We start from the raw sequence: 16,917 nt of genomic DNA, 5'->3' as shown, positions 1-16,917 counted from the left end.
TACCAATCTGACTGATTAAGCAGGAAGCATACTGACAATCAACCTGCTAAACAGCACATAGCAAATATATATTTTGCATATATGCAAATTGACTCCACGACTAAACTCATAGCAAGTATGAGGTTCACGCGGTTAAGTTATATACTTATATGATTTGGGTAGTCAGGAAAAAAACCTTCATCTGCATGGAAAATGGAAATGCTTGAAGGGACAACCCAAATTAGGAATAAAACTTCTTATTTTTTTGACTTGCATTTCTTGGTCAGAAGCACGGAGACCTAAGAACATAGGCTGTTGGGCTGCCTTTCAGGCAAGATAGGCCATGCACATTCTGTTCTTCTGACAGAGAGTCACAACCACAGAGCAACTCTTCAAAACAAGTCATTTTAGAGTTCAGGCACTGACTTGAAGTGAGTGAGCCTCACTGAACGAAGTGAGGCTTCAGTTCCCAGGCTTAAAATTGCCTATATAACCTTGAATTTACTCCTGCGGTGCCTTATCACTCAGTGCTGGTGAGACTCAGACTAATGAAAGTACAGAAGTTCCATTAACCTATGCCACAGAATAGCAGAGAATTAAGAATATCTTCTGACAGCATGTTTTCATGCCTCCCATTTTCTGAGATCACATCACAGACATGACATTTCTGAACAAGTTCTCTTACCTGCCCAAGTTCCTCATTAAGGTTTGAGGTTCTGGCCATTGCAGGTGTATCTGTTTCAGGATAATACATATCTATGTCCTGAAAGAAAACCAAAATTAGACCTAAACTATGTAAATTAAACACTGTAGTGCGATTGTCTTTTGGTCAGCTCCAACTTGGCTGTGACAGCTTAATCCCTTTGGAGGAGGTTCTGAAGGCTTGAGACACAAACATCATCCCTGACAAGAGTGGGATCTCCTTTCCAAAGTATATATACCTCCATGCTACATAAACACAAGCAAAGCTTAATTAAGTTATAGGTAACTGGCATCTTCCTCATTACATCTTCTTTTTAAGAATTCAGTACAATAAGAAATAGTTCTAGCAGGCATTAGCTATTCAAAGTTCTTAAAAAAAAAAAAAAAAAAAAAGGCAATTTACTCTAGCCACAACCACAATTAAAAAGACAAAATGCCTCATTCAGTGAAATCAGCTCTTGTTTCTATTACTGCATTTAATTGTGAGGGTCAATGAAATAGCTGCTATATGAACTAGGAAAGTAATTTCTCAGAAAAGCCATCTTGAATGTCCCTAATACACTATAAGCAGCTCAGAGCATATGCACTAGTTAGACCTTATTTACTTGCATTTCAGATGAACCCCTACAACTTTACAAAAAGCCCAAGGATGAACACATATCAAGATAAGCAACACTTTCCTTCCTCTTCTTACTGTTCACCTTTATGACACCACCACAATCATTTCTCTTCAAAATTGAACAGAAGTGCACTTTGAAGCCAAAGCTTGCCCAACAGAGTTCACTTTTTTGTGATTTTTCACCAGAAAATCTGGTAAAGATTTCTGTGTGAATATTTTTGTTACTTACCCAATTTATAAAAAGAGCCTGAGTAAATTTGACAACTTCCAGTGTTACCAGAAGACTGATTGGAATAAGGTTGTTGTACAAGATAATAAATGTCAGCAAATTGTATCCAAAATTGACAGACAGCATTTCTGTGAACCAAAGAACATGACATATTAGCATCCAGAGGGCAGAAATCCGAGTGGCACAGTAGAGGGGCAATCATTTTTCTACAGTTGGCCTGACGATATTTAGCAGCACTAAAATAATCAACAAGTGTGTTAAGGCTCTTAGTACAAGGGCCTTTTCAATGTTGATTTCAGTACCACAAACAAAATACCCACACAACACACACTTGGAGACACAGCATATTACGCCAAGTGAGAAGTGCAAGATTGGTGAGGCTAGATATTAGAGAAAAGAACACTTATTCTGCACAGTTTATGCTGAACAGATGGTGTGAAGTATTATATATCACATTATAATCCAAAATCCACATTATAATCCAAATTTAGAGATTTATCTGATGTGTCAACTGTCCCACTTAGAGCCACTAATTAAGAGTAACATAACTTTACCTTTCAAAAAGCGTTCTCAGTGTCTCGGTGGACAAAAAGTAAAAGATGCTTGACTGGCTCTCTGAAATGCCTGTACACTAATGCACGCAGCATGGGGAATAAGAAGGAAGAGTTAGAGATCTGTGTGCGGTCGCAGGGCCATGATCTCATTGCAATTACAGAGACATGGTGGGATAGTTCACGTGACTGGGATGCTGTCATGGATGGCTACGTGCTTTTTAGGAAAGACAGGCTAGGAAGGCGAGGTGGTGGAGTTGCTCTTTATGTGAGGGAGCAACTAGAATGTGTGGAGCTCTGCCTCGGGGTGGATGAAGAGCAAGTGGAGAGCCTAGGGATAAGGATTAAAGGGCAGGCTAACATGGGCAACACTGTTGTGGGGGTTTACTACAGGCCACCTGACCAGGAGGAAGTCGTCAATGAGGCCTTCTACAGACAGCTGGAAGTAGCCTCACAATCACAGGCCCTAGTTCTCATGGGAGACTTCAGCCACCCCGACATCTGCTGGGAAGCCAGCACAGCTAGGCACAAACAGTCAAAGAGGTTCCTGCAGAGCATTGATGATAATTTCTTGACCCAGGTGGTGGAGACGCCAACGAGGAGAGGTGCAATGCTAGACCTTGTACTAACGAACAAAGAAGGTCTAGTTGGAGAGGTGAAGGCTGGGGGCAGCCTTGGCTGCAGTGACCATGAGATGGTGGAGTTCAGGATCCTCCGAGGAGGGAGCAGGGCAATGAGTAGGATCACCACCCTGGACTTCGGGAGAGCTGACTTTGGCCTCTTCAGGGACCTACTTAGGGGAATCTCATGGGGTAGGGGCCTGGAGGGAAGAGGGGTCCAAGAAAGCTGGTTAATATTCAAGCGTCACCTCCTCCAGGCTCAAGAGCAGTGCATCCCTCTGAGGAAGAAGTCCAGCAAAGCGGGCAGGAGACCTGCATGGATGAGCAAGGAACTCCTGGCAAAACTCCAACAGAAGAAGGAAGTGCACAGAATGTGGAAGAGGGGACAGGCCACTTGGGAGGAACAAAGGGACATTGACAATGTCAGAGCGTGCAGGGATGCGACAAGGGAGGCTAAGGCCCAGTTGGAATTAAATCTGGCAAGGGATGTCAAGGACAACAAGAAGGCCTTCTTCAAATACATCAAGAGCAAAAGGAAGACTAGGGAAAACGTGGGCCCGCTGCTGAATGGGGTGGGTGCCCTGGTGACGAAGGATACAGAGAAGGCAGAGTTGCTGAATGCTGCCTTTGCTTCAGTCTTTAGTGCTAAGGCCAGCCCTCAGGCATTCCAGACCCTGGGGACAAGAGAGGAAGGCTGGAGAAAGGAAGACTCTCCCTTGGTGGAGGAGGATCAGGTTAGAGATCTTTTGTCCAAACTTGACATCCATAAATCCATGGGCCCCGATGGGATGCACCCACGAGTGCCGAGGGAGCTGGCGGATGTTATCGCTAGGCCACTCTCCATCCTCCTGGAAAGGTCCTGGAGATCAGGAGAGGTGCCTGAGGACTGGAAGAAAGCCAGTGTCACGCCAGTCTTCCAAAAGGGCAAGAAGGAGGAGCCTGGAAACTACAGGCCTGTCAGCCTCACCTCCATCCCTGGAAAGGTGATGGAACAGCTCCTCCTGGAGGTCATCTCTAAGCATCTGGAGGACAAGAAGGTGATCAGGAGTAGTCAGCATGGATTCACCCAAGGGAAATCATGCTTGACCAATCTGATAGCCTTCTGTGACGGAACGCCTGGCTGGGTAGATGAGGGCAAAGCAGTGGATGTTGTCTCCCTGGACTTCAGCAAGGCTTTTGACACTGTCTCCCATCACATCCTCCTAGGTAAGCTCAGGACATGTGAATTGGATGAGTGGACGGTGAGGTAGATTGAGAACTGGCTGGATGGCAGAGCTCAGAGGGTTGTGGTCAGTGGTGTAGAGTCTAGTTGGAGGCCTGTGGCTAGCGGTGTCCCCCAGGGGTCAGTCCTGGGTCTAGTCTTGTTCAATATATTCATCAGTGACCTGGAGGAAGGGACAGAGTGCACCCTCAGCAAGTTTGGTGGTGGTACTAAACTAGGGGGAGGAATCGCTGACACAGCAGAGGGCTGTGCTGTCATTCAGAGGGACCTGGAGAGGCTGGAGAGCTGGGCGGAGAGGAACCTCCTGAAGTTCAACAAAGGCAAGTGCAGGGTCCTGCACCTAGGGAGGAATAACCCCAGGCAGCAGGACAGGCTGGGGGTTGACCTGCTGGCAAGCAGCTCTGCCGAGAAGGACCTGGGAGTCCTGGTGGACAACAAGTTGAGCATGAGGCAGCAGTGTGCCCTTGTGGCCAAGAAGGTCAGTGGTCTCCTGGGGTGCATGAGGCAGAGTGTTGCCAGCCGGTGGAGGGAGGTGATCCTGCCCCTCTCCTCAGCCCTGGGGAGGCCTCACCTGGAGTGCTGTGTCCAATTCTGGGCTCCCCAGTACAAGAGAGACATGGCACTCCTGGAGAGAGTCCAGCAGAGGGCTGCAAAGATGATGAGGGCACTGGAGCACCTCTCCTCTGAAGAAAGGCTGAGGGAGCTGGGCCTGTTCAGCCTGGGGAAGAGAAGACTGAGAGGCGATCTCATCAACGTGTACAAGTATCTGAAGGGAGGGTGTCGAGAGGATGGGGCCAGTCTCCTCTCCGTGGTGCCCAGCAACAGGACAAGAGGCAACGGGCACAAATTGAACCACAGGAAATTCCACCTAACCCTGAGAAAAAACTTCTTGGCAGTGAGGGTGACAGAGCACTGGAACAGGTTGCCCAGAGAGGTAGTGGAGTCTCCTTCCCTGGAGATATTCAAAACCTGCCTGGACGCAATCCTAGGAAATATGCTCTAGAGGACCGTGCTTGAGCAGTGAGGTTGGAGAAGATGATCTCCAGAGGTCCCTTCCAACCTACACCATTCTGTGATTCTGTGACTGGTTTGTTTTAAAAGTTGTTAGCATTGGCAGAACTGAGAAGCTACTCACACTACGCAAATCTAAGAGAAAAAGATGACTGTTGGAACAGTCACATGAAACTAAATAAGGCATCCTGCGCAGGCAGCAGAGCTTTTATTAGCAGTGCCAACATTGGATAAGTTGCCCAAATAAATCTGCTAGCACAACTGGTCCTAAGGGAAAGGAAGGAAAACATTTCTGAACTCCTTTCATTCCTGTCTGCTCATCATAAGCACTGGGACAAAGGTGACTGTCCATGGTGCCAACAATGGCTGGTCTCTGCTTCCAAAGTCACTGCGTTTGTCTATTGTCTTACACTTCTGTTGAAGCTAAGGCAGGCACTTCATTCAACAGACCCAACACAGTGGGCTCACGGCCCACAATTAAAGGGTCTTCAGTGTTACAGAGGTTGGAAAGGAGGCAGGGAAGCAAATTTGGAGGAGACAGAAGCCAGCAAAGAAAGTTGCTGAACTCTACACTAAGGATCAGAAATAGAGTTGAATTTTGGAACCAGGCACCTTCAAGTCTGCATGTACATGAATTCCATATTATGGCTTTAAGCAGCTTTGATCCATTTATGAAAACAGAGGCACACTTGATTGGAGAAAAGCCTTTTCTAATACAGTCTTTATAGAATTTAGATATTTAACTTAAAGATTCAAATATACCTGCCTAGCCCGAAGGACAAAAGTGTCTTTCCCATCTATGACAACTACAGAAGTGATAGAAATGGTGTTCAAGTTGCAAAAATGCATCCATACCTATCCTACTATTTCTAGATCTTAGCCTTGTTTCACACGTACTTGGTTACAAGTAGCATACCACCGGCTTCAGTCAAACTGCACCTCTTCTGAACTTGTGCTAATGTAAGAGTTTGATGTTCCAATTGCCTTTGCCGATATTACTTCTTTCAGTCCTTAGAAGCCACAAATTTAAGCTTCCTCATTAAAAACAAGGGGGATAGTGAGGAAGAGACTGAAAGTCATTGCTACTGCTACTAGAAGACATCATTAAAGCTACCAGAAGCCAGAGTCAAATATGAGATGCTCCCATGCTCCTTCTAGAAAAGGGATTTAATACTATTATAACAATTAGAAGTTCATCTGAAACAGAAGACAGCCTTTGCCGTCTGCTTTACCACCACCAGTAAAAAGAACGTTTGCAGTTTCGTGAGAACTGTTTTTAGATCTGCATCTCAAGATGCCTCAAGCTCATTTTATAGCTAGCTAATATAAACTGTAAGTCTCTGTTGCACAGCAATTTCTATTTCATCCTTAAGTGTTTGCATAAGGCCCAAATCTTTATCTAAACTGATAAATCTAAGGACTATAAATGAAAACAAATAAAACCCTTTTATAAGCACGCTAAGAGATCAGTTTTGTCCTCAAAGTGACACAAAAGTCAGAATCCAAAGTGTCTCTTAAAATAACATAATGCAGAATACAGTCATAATATTTAGCATGCTTTTAACAGTTTTCTCCACAACGTCAGTGACAGGAGGTCAGTGAGTCTAATGGTAAACCATAGACAAGGACAGCTGGATAAATCCTTTTCTCATGTAAAGAGGTATAAAGCTGAAGTCAGTACCATCAGACTGATACCGACTATCCTGTAATGAGGTACAATCAGATAGGACAGATAAGGCAGCAATACTGACCTACTCTAAAAATAAACTTTTTGGAACCTTGGTTGCATTGGCGTCTCTGGGAGTATTTGTACGCCAAACGCCCCAGAATCATTCTTGCCTCTCTTCTGATTTACTTCTCCCTCAGACAGCAGCCGAGTGGTATTTAGCCAATCTTCGGAAAGTATTTTTAACAGAAACTTTACTAGTAAAGTTAAAAGCTATTCCAGTCTATTCCCAAAATATATTGGGTCACCAAAAATTAGTGACACGCTTAGTTTCTTATGTTTTTCTCTTTATTTCTTACTTTATGTATTTATTCAAAAAAACTGAGAGCCTAGCTAGCCCTGCAGTCTGCTGATGCAGTGACACTATGCTGCTTGCATACTCACCATTTGAACCAAGGTACCAGACGACTTCACCATGGGTTCTGTTCCATAATAAGGCACCTACAGAACTCACAAGGGCCATGACCAGGAGGATACAGAACAACACCAGGATCTGCATGTTGGTAACTTTCTCCACATTTGATCTCTTCAGAGGTGCTTTGGTTGAATTCTGAACAGCAGCAGAAAAAGGTTTGGAGGAAGAGATTGCAGAAGCAAACTTGGTCTTAACTTTTAGAGTTAGTTACAGAATTTGCCACTTCAACTCTACCTCGCTCATATTGTATTCAAAGTTCAACAAGATAGAAATAGCAGTCAATATGCCTAGTGATTCCAAAATGACAGGAGGTGGGAAGAAAAGAACTATTCGCTTGCAAAGATCCAGTACACTCATCCGCTCTCTGCCCATCTCACTGAGGGCTGGCAGAGCAAAGCAGCACATGCATGCTGCTGGTCCTCAGTCGCTCCTTGCCATTAAGGCAATGCAAAGACTGTAGTTTTAACCTAATTATCTCAAAGTCCTAAAATGGCAGAAGGTGGTCAATGCACCTCCTCAGCTGCAAAACCTCACAAAATTTTAGATGCAGTCCAGCTAGCAGGCAAGTCATTAGATTAATACAGTTAGTTTTGCTTACATATTGTACTGTTTTGATATATACATATATATATATACACAGATATATATATTAGTGAGGCATCTACAACTTACGTCCCTCAAAGCCTGTCTTAAACAGCTGTGTCAAGCCTTTATTTCATAAACAAGTTCTAAAAACAAGCAAAATAAAGAAAAACACTGACTTCTATGAAAACATGCTTCAAATCTCCCAAAAGTTTTACCTGCATGAGTTTTGTATCATGTCCTGTATACACGACAATACCCAAGACCCACTGAGTGTTCCTCAGTTGTGCACCTCTTAGCAAGATCTGGTCAGGACCAACAGAAACTGGACTGGAAAGCAAGAAGCAAGTACATCTTTTAATTCTTGATAACACTTTTCTCCTTTCAGCCTTACTTCCTCAAAAAAATTAAAAGGAAGAAAGTATTTTAATGAGCCATAAATCTTACACTGTCCACATAATACACAAGTTTCAGTGCTCTGAAAGCCTAATCCCTGTTAAGGGCAGTAAGGTTACACAACAGAGCTGCTGCCACCTCCCAAAACCCATAACACATTATAACCTCACAGTAGTCATGTAACCAGCGTTTTGGGAACACTGTACAGCCCATGTGACTGTCCAGTGGGAAGCAGGTGATTTTCTACTATTCTGGCTTCTGTCACTATTCAGCTAAGTTGCCCAAGGAGTACAGTTTTTGTGTAAGATGAAGCCTGTATACTCTTACTGACCCTTAAAGATCTACAAATTGAAGTACTAAACCCCATACTTTCAGAAGTTCTTTTCTTCCAATAGCTGAAACAGATTAAAGTTACAATGATAGAGACTTTCAGATTCTGGAATGGCTTTTCTGTGCAGATCTGAATATGGTGGAGTATCTGGCTCCTGTTGGAAAGGAAAGGCTTCTAGCTTTTTCCACATATCTGCAACAAGACAACTCAAAAAAACAAACTAAAAAAATTTCCCATTCTTCCCTCCCATGTCACTTATTAAGAAAATACAATTCTAGAGAAGCTATCTCTCCCACAACAAGCAAATAGTGTTCGCAGAGCTTCCATGAAAACCCAGGCCCCTAGTCGCCAGGTTACAGACCTCTACTGCTCAAGATCCCACAGGAAGACAGAAATATGTCATTTCATATCAGTAGATGATCCATTTCACAGCTGTTAATTATTACCTCTAAAGCCACAAATATGCTCAGTGTTGCAGACAGAAAGCAAACATGTTTTTCCTAAACAAAGAAATTTATGGTTTTGCTGTCAAGTTGATACCTTTGACCATCTAAGCGCAAGGTTCCAACAAAGTCATAGAGGTGCCTGTTAGGTCCTTCACATTCTATCCTTCCAGATACTTTCACCAATTCTTCTCTTGACTGAAGACTAGCAGTTTGAGACAATCCCTGCAGAAACGAATCCAAAGGAGATACTTGCAAAACATTTTGTTAGCAGAAGGCAAGCTAGGAAAACTGCAATTACTTTCAACATTTAAGATTTTAAACTTCTTGAGGGTGTAGCTTTGTTTGCTTTTGTTGTTGTTTTTAGTGAGTTTTCAGTGATTCCTCTCCACAAGAAAAATTTCTCCATGATGGAGACAGATGGCTGTGTTCGTATAGGCCTGGCATAAATTTCTACTCAAGAGTCAGTTACATACACAATCTCTCAGTATCCAGGAGGAAAGTCACCTCCACAAAGCACAATACTGCACACATGCAGGAAGAAGTAGGAAGAGGTTAGTATAAGAAGTCTTGGCTTTTCTTTCAGAGTATAGCTCTGCTGATACGTTAATGCTGCTAAATATAGTCACTTCTGAGCGAATCTCCTAGGTCACTGCAGAAGTTGTGCTCTGATCCTATTCAAGACTAATTTTCAACATGCCATGCAACTGTAACCTAGCATACAGCTTACTCCATCTAAGACACCACATACACAATACTCCATTGCTTTTCATCTATGAAAAACTTCACCTGGGTGAGGAATGACCCATTTCGAGCTGGTAGCACTTTGTTCTCACTTCTCATTTCTTTTGCCAGAGTTTGACTGTAGCGCTACACAACAGAACTAGGCTTTTTTTAAACTTATTTTGGTATTTGAAATAGATTTTGTTCACTTCTGGATAAAATGACAGAAACTCAAGACCTGATCTATTGGTCTGACCCAAAACTGAAAATCTTATTTCTCCAAAGGTAGTAAGCCAGCAGCAAGCATAAAGCTTTTTCACAAAAAACAAAATACATGCGTGCCAATTAATATGTCTCAATTTGAAACACTGAAAAGTCCTTATGAGCATTCATTAGAGGCAGAATAATAGACAGACCAACACTAGTGACAGCAGAAACTATAGCTTTGACCACAAAGGTTTTTTGCTTAACTATGGAACTTCAAAACACTTGTGACCACTGAAGACTCTTGGGAAGTACTATGTTTCAATGCAACTTCTTTCTGAAGTTCTCAGCCAAACTGACTCACTGAAAAATACTTAGGCTTCCCAATAAAAATGCAATATTTTGAGGTAATTACCTGATAAAAATACAGCCATTAATGGGCAGAAATCGGCTCACCTTACACCTACAATTTCAATGGCTGGTGGTGTTAACTTTTACTTCAGCATATGAGAATTTCCATTTTTCCAAAAATGGAGAAAACAAAAAGAAAAATATTCTCAAATAAACAAAATCACTCTTGTATTCAAGAAATGCTTTTGCATAAAAATCTCAAACTCTGCATAAAAATCGATGATGTTTTAGGGTACACAAATGCACCAACATGGAATAAGAAACCCCCCAGTGTCAACTGAAGGCCTATTCCAAACCCTCTATCAACAGATCCTATTTATCAAGGGAGCTGGCAATAAAAAGAAATTAAGTCCAGTTTCTAGGTTTTAGTTATAGTTTTGTGGCTTCTGCATCTACAGTGAGTGTGTACACAGGAGCTACAATTAATTCTCAGAGTAAACCATCCACAAGAAAATCCATTCCAGGCTTGTCCCAGCCACAAAACACAGTAGTCCACACACATCTAAGAGTGGGTGCCTCAACACCTCCTCAAGTCACTGGAGCTGTGCTCAGCTTAGTGAGGCAGTGGAAAAACCTCAAGCGCTTGAAATGCCTTGCATTAGTCTGACACAATTTAGCACTCCAACTAGCAAGCAGACAGATAGGCCCAGGGAGTGCTTGGACCATCAGCAAAAAGAATTACAGCCAAGGTCCACTTAATTTAGTTTTGTGGGCTTAAGCCATTCCTTCCAGATTAGGTCCTTAGACATAAACATGACATATATGATATATTATTGCTTTTTTTTTAATCTGTTGCAAGAAGGCTTACAGCTGTCAGAGATATACAGTTTTATTAAACAGTATCTATATTGTTATCACACAAGGTAAACTGTATGCTCTGTAGCTAACACTACATACCTAAAGAAAGACTGACAAATTCAATTTTTCATTTTACCTGTCGTATTTTAAGATTCGTCTCCCCATCAAGATTAGCTGTTTCAATATAGCACATTGCTTGAGGTTCACTGTAAGGAGCACAATAAGATATTCAATGTTGAACACTTAAGACTGTTACTGTTTGTAAGCTACTTTGACATTAAATGATCCACAATATACATCTTCAACATACTGTGCAGTATAAAAATCAAATATGGTGGTGTATGACCACAAAAGAGTCAGCTGAAAGTGCTCAATTTGCAAAAATATCTTTGGAGATAAACAGTCTCTGAAAACAGATTATGAAGACAGATATGTCTAAACCAAAAGGTAAATAAGGATTTAATAATTCTTGCTAAAATTACAAATGCTAGAAGTGGAATAATTTTGTAGATTGTAACGTAAAATATTTCAGGCAGTGTTTTATCCTCACAAAGCTACTGCAAAGCAACAAACAGTGAAAGAAGGAAATACACTTGGATAAAGAGGGTGGTCAATGCGCCCTCTACTGTTGAGTTCTGGCTGTGAACACAGAAGGTTACAGCCACAAAATCACTTACAAGTTGTACCTCCACGAGTTTCTCATCTGAAGTTGCTGCTAAGCAGCTTGTTTTAAGAATCAGAGAAAGGCACAGTGAGTTTGAAACTGAGGGCTGTGGTCTGCATCTTATAGAGATGCTTTTGCCCTTACCAATAAGGGCAAAAACTTTTCTTCCTCGTGGAAGAGTGCATTTTTCATTAGCTGAGGTCTTACCTACACCTAACGTGGAAGACCTCTATGTTGGTAGCACCTGATACAGAAACACACCTCTGACATGGATCACTTCCTGACATGTCCCTAAAGGTTTTTAGATCCTCTATACAGCACCACTAATGGGTTTTTCACTGGTTTCTCAGGCTGTTAAGGAGCACTAATTCCCCATCTGGGCCCAAATACACACACTCCTCAGCTTATCACTTTTCTCAGTCTTGAAATACTGCTATTTGCTTTCTAAAAATAACTAATTACTTTACCAGTAGATGTAGTTAATCAGTAAAAGAGTCAATAACACAAGGACTCCATAGCAAAAACTTGGTTAAGAAACAGACAAGCACATGTACAATATAAGCTAGATTTTTCTCTCCAGAGAAGTTGGTTTCCCCCCCCCCCGCTCCCCAAAGAAGAAAGATGCAGAGTTCGTACTTGTGTCCTCCTGTACGGGCAACCTGAAGTCATGGATTAAGTTCAACTTGATGTCAATTTTACTTTTACCACAAACATCTTATCCATTACAACTGAGATAGTTAATTCAGTAGAGAGAACTCTTACGATGCAGTTCCCCACTTTTCCCACATTTCTGCAGAAATATTGCATAACAAATGAAAATTGTTTGGATCTAAATCATATTTTTCCTTTTAAGTAAATTTATTCTGTGCATAACATGCATTTGATGTCACCTTTCTTCTATGGGAGTAGGAAAAAAAAAGAAAAATCAAGATTTTAAAAAAGACTATTTCAATTCTGACAGTTAACTCAGACACAGAAAATTTATATATAAGCAAAAGCCCACCCTTCCAGAGCATGCAGAGCCTTCTGGTGAACTGAGGACAATTAGCATTGCCATTCAAAAGAATCATAGGAATAATACCAATTGTAAAAGTAGAACTGCCATAGAATTTGCTATTTACTCTAAGTGAAGTTTTTCCCAAATCAACACTTTGGCCTAAATACTTCATTTATTATATATGAGTTTGACAGATATCAACGGGTTAGTAGAATAAAATAGAACAAGAAGTGATCCATGCAAGTTAAGGCATGAAACAGAAGTTTTTAGCATAAAACATTAAAGGAGCAGTTCCTCAGGTAGAGCAAATCCTCCTCAGTGCTGGAACAGGAAGTTATTGATGTCAAAGTAGTTTCACTAACTGTACTTAAGGCGGACAGCCGCTCATTTAAGAGCTTAGTTTTTGTTTTGTATTTTAAAAATGCAATATTGTATACCATGGGAATAAGGGTACCTCCATCCTTGATCACATGACAAAGCAGACTGAGCTTTCCCCCATACAGTCTTCAACAGGACCAGTCCCATTATCACAGTGCAACTGTGTGCCCAAGAAATAAAACATCCAAAGACTGGAAAAAGACAACAGCAGTGCAGCAGAAGAGGCAGTAGCTTAGAAAATAAGCTTCCTTAGAAGTTGGGTCACCTGGGAAAACCGTGACCTAGCAATCAGAGCAACCTACAGCCACTGCTATGCTAAGTATGGGGAGGGGAAAAAACCTATGGAATAGATCAAGGTGTCATAAGGTATGTCTGTACTTCAGAAAAGCAAAGTCACAAGCAGGAACGCCACTATCATCTTGGTCACTTCTCTGCTCCCTAAACGGATAGTGGTGTTATCTTCGCTCCAAGTTGTCTGACAAAAAATAGATGCTAGATAAGTGGCTGCTGCCCTGTGCTAAAGATAATCAGTGGCATTGGTCAACTCCCGCACCGGGAAGTGCTTCTAGGACCCAGCAACTAGCCATCACTTTCTAATATGTTTGTATAAACAAATTGTCCTATATTTCACAAGGAAAAATGAGAAGTACATAAGTTTGCTATTGCTACAGTGCTAGGGGCTACGCAATACATGTGTGGCGCAAGGAACAAGTGAATGAAGTCCAAGTGCTATTTTGCAGAGTAGTTATTTAGATGCCAGTTGGGCTAAGCTTCTGAAATTACTATTTCTGAGCAACTTTAGAAGAGGTCTTGAACCCCAAGGGCAGAAAAACATGCTGGTAATTCAGTGAAATTAACTGGAATAAAACTTAAGAGTAAGTTTTCTTGATTAAATGTTCCTTGGAAGGCCTCAGATGAACTGATTGTATCACGACTGTGCAGCAGACCTTCCCCTCTTCCAAACCAACAACTCATTTTGTTTATTGCAAGTATATGATACTTTCTTCAAGAAAGTCATCTTTCTTAAGAGCTTATCTACAAAAACAAATCAATGATACATGAATCATCGACTACAAAAGCACTATTTTGATATCATTGAAGTGTGACTTCACATGTGGAAAAGAAGAAGTGCCATTCAATATCTGTTTTTAGTAATAGCAACTACAGAGTTTAGAGTCCTCTGCGCCTCAGTTCATCAGATGCATCATTTCATACCCACTCAGGATACCTGGAAGATACAATGATCATGTCTGCAGGAAGATGTTGCCCATTGGTGACCTTCACAATATCGCCTACTGCCACCTATTGAAGCAGCGGCAGGAGCACAGTAGCATGAAAGAGAAAAAACAAACAGTTCGCTTGTCTGGAAGGTTAGGTTGTTATTTTCCTTCACCCAGTCAAAAGAACAGCATCATGCACGTAACACCTGGAGACATAGTGCTTCTGAAAATCAGCACTTTTCATTGCAAGTTTGGAAGTCCAGTGTCAAAACGTTTCCCTTTCTAAATGGGAAGTAAATCATTCTATATAGATTTAAATTTACTTGCTCAACTGGAAAGTGTGAACTTCCTCAGCTTATTTTTAAAGTTATTTTTCTCTTCTATATTCCTGCTTTTATCCAATTTAGAATTTATTTTTCTTTAAGTACAGTCTTATCTCACTTATGGAAAGATTTTTCCAGGTAAAATATTTTTGATCTTTAAACTTCATCTCCCTCAAATGTCAATAGTTTCTCATCTTCCTTATTTCTCACCTTTCAGTCTATCCTCATGTGTTATTTACCTATCCCGTCACCATTACCATCTTCCCTTAGCCTTCTTTAGTCTCACTACTTGTATTAATTACTTGCAAGTAGTATTGTCTCTAAAGACAATACCAGCTAGTTCTTCCTTGACCACCAGTCACTTGATAAGTCCCAATTTCTGGAGTGCTGGAAACACATTCAACTTCCTCACGACAGCAGGACAGGACTACACTGATGAGTATCAGGCTGCTGAGCATCCATGGGACTTAAAACATTTTAATAGATTAATTTATAAGAACGGAAATAGATGGTATATTTGAACGTAGATTTATTAGTTAATAAAAACCTTATTCTGATCCCGCAGAAAGATTCCTCTGTGATTTCAGCAGGAAAGAGATCAAAAATCTACCTTAAGTTAAAGGAGTCGGATACCACACAACAGTTATTCCCTAACAACAAATGCAAGCATGGACAACAGGCAGATGCAGACATAGGCTAATTCAAGAAGTTGTTAAGAAAGCAAAGGCTTTAAGAAAAACAGATTCCAAATTCAGCTTCTGATGCCATCTTACAGTTCAGTGTCTTCACTACAAATAGGACATGGAACACTGTAGGCAGACATCAGCATTAGGCTTCAGAGTTCCTGGCAATCTTCAGTTTTTATTACAGCCTAACACTTCAGCAGACCTGCATTCAAGCCTCCTGTGGTGGGTATCATCTCAGAACGTTTAAAGGATGTACTTTTTCCTCATTTATCACAGCTAACAGAGATAGTTCTGTCCTTAACAAGGAAGGAGTTGGAAGAGCCACAGTTAGGTCAATGCATCCTGAGGGACTACAGTGAGTTCTACAAACAAATATTAAAGGGTTCTTACATAGTGCTTCACAGGAATTGGGTTCCAAGTGACTATGGTAGTGGCAGGACCTGTGCTTTATTTGAGCAAACAGCCTACTAACTAGTCCCAGAACATAAGTTTTTTTTCCAGGAAAGTATAGTTGATGCATCACGTTTATATTTTGCACAGAAAGTCTGTTTTCAGTCCAGTTTTAGAACACTAAATAATGTTTGCACCCTAGAGCACGTCAACTGTCCAAGCAAATAGGTTTACAACAATTCATTAGCATTTGACTGAAGCATAGTACTAGGATTTAAAGGTGGGTACTCAGCTGCTCAGGGTAATTCTCACTATTGTAACAGAAGGGATCCCTCCCACTCCAAGTCACAAATTCTCACGTGATACAAATTAACTCTAGTCCTCTTAATTCATTCCACAAGACAAATTCAAAAAAAAATTTGTTTACCTCTTTCCAAATAATGTTCTGCCACGTCCCGTTTCTTAGAACTGGAAAGAAAATTCAAAGTTAGATCAAAATAAATATCCAAGACTAGACAAAGTTCTGAACATACATAAATAAGCAGTAGGGGACCTTAACTGGAGTGGAAACACACATCAGAAAAGTATTTTTCAGAAGCTGGGACCACACATTGTCCACAGCTGTAGATATGTACATACAAGAAACAGAAGAATCTACTGTTAATATTTATAAGCAGTCATTATCATCTGCTAGAGAATAGATGGTGCCCTGATTTCTTCCTGGCCTCATTTCAAACTGATGCACAGAAGTTAGGCATCGCTATCCAGCTGAAATTTGAACTTCCTTAAAATAAAAAGGTACTATTGCCCATTGCCAATCAACACCAGCAGACATATTCATCATACAAAATGATTTATCACAGAGTTTTTAATTCTTACTTTGTCCCCACATTTTACTCACTTCCAGGAAATATCTTATCTGAAGAAAAAGCTGCCATTGACTGACCCATCCAACCTCACTGTCACCTCAAGTTTCAGTGCTATACAGGGAGCTGCGTGTCAAGCAGGCTCTAAACCCTACTGAGAAGCAGAGATTAGCTTTGGTGGAAGTATAAAGTTCTAAATGCTGAAACTAAAATTAAAAAAAAAAAAAATGCAAGGTCCTGAAACAGACCTTAAGCTTCTGTAGTGTCCAAGTTCCACACCGTTGTCCTGACACACTCATTGGTCATCTACCCTGGAACATGTCTTTTCACTTGAATAGTTCTTCTAGATGCTCCTAATTGCTTGTGCACATACCTAGCGCTATTCTAGCCTAAATAGTAAAGTCAAATACTTATGTTCCATCATCCTTCAG

General features: G+C 41.1%; 1 protein-coding gene across 4 annotated transcripts in view; it reads right to left on the bottom strand.

Annotated features, from left to right (window-relative positions):
- Positions 1 to 16,917, bottom strand: part of ATP8A2 (ATPase phospholipid transporting 8A2) — a 340,878-nt gene that overhangs the window by 264,327 nt on the left and 59,634 nt on the right. For all 4 annotated transcript variants that reach the window (XM_068930206.1, XM_068930209.1, XM_068930207.1 and 1 more), the window contains exons 6-13: positions 16,048 to 16,088; positions 14,230 to 14,303; positions 11,099 to 11,168; positions 8,924 to 9,051; positions 7,875 to 7,986; positions 7,044 to 7,209; positions 1,530 to 1,657; positions 665 to 742 (exon numbers count right to left, since the gene is read on the bottom strand). In XM_068930206.1, coding sequence (XP_068786307.1) covers positions 665 to 742; positions 1,530 to 1,657; positions 7,044 to 7,209; positions 7,875 to 7,986; positions 8,924 to 9,051; positions 11,099 to 11,168; positions 14,230 to 14,303; positions 16,048 to 16,088 — 797 coding nt within the window. The remainder of the gene's footprint in view (positions 1 to 664; positions 743 to 1,529; positions 1,658 to 7,043; positions 7,210 to 7,874; positions 7,987 to 8,923; positions 9,052 to 11,098; positions 11,169 to 14,229; positions 14,304 to 16,047; positions 16,089 to 16,917) is intronic.

The sequence above is a fragment of the Struthio camelus genome, chromosome 1, assembly GCF_040807025.1.
Source record: "Struthio camelus isolate bStrCam1 chromosome 1, bStrCam1.hap1, whole genome shotgun sequence".
NCBI classification, from domain to species: domain Eukaryota; kingdom Metazoa; phylum Chordata; class Aves; order Struthioniformes; family Struthionidae; genus Struthio; species Struthio camelus.
Note: the sequence above shows the minus strand (reverse complement) of the source record. Positions and strands in the feature narration are given on the sequence as shown.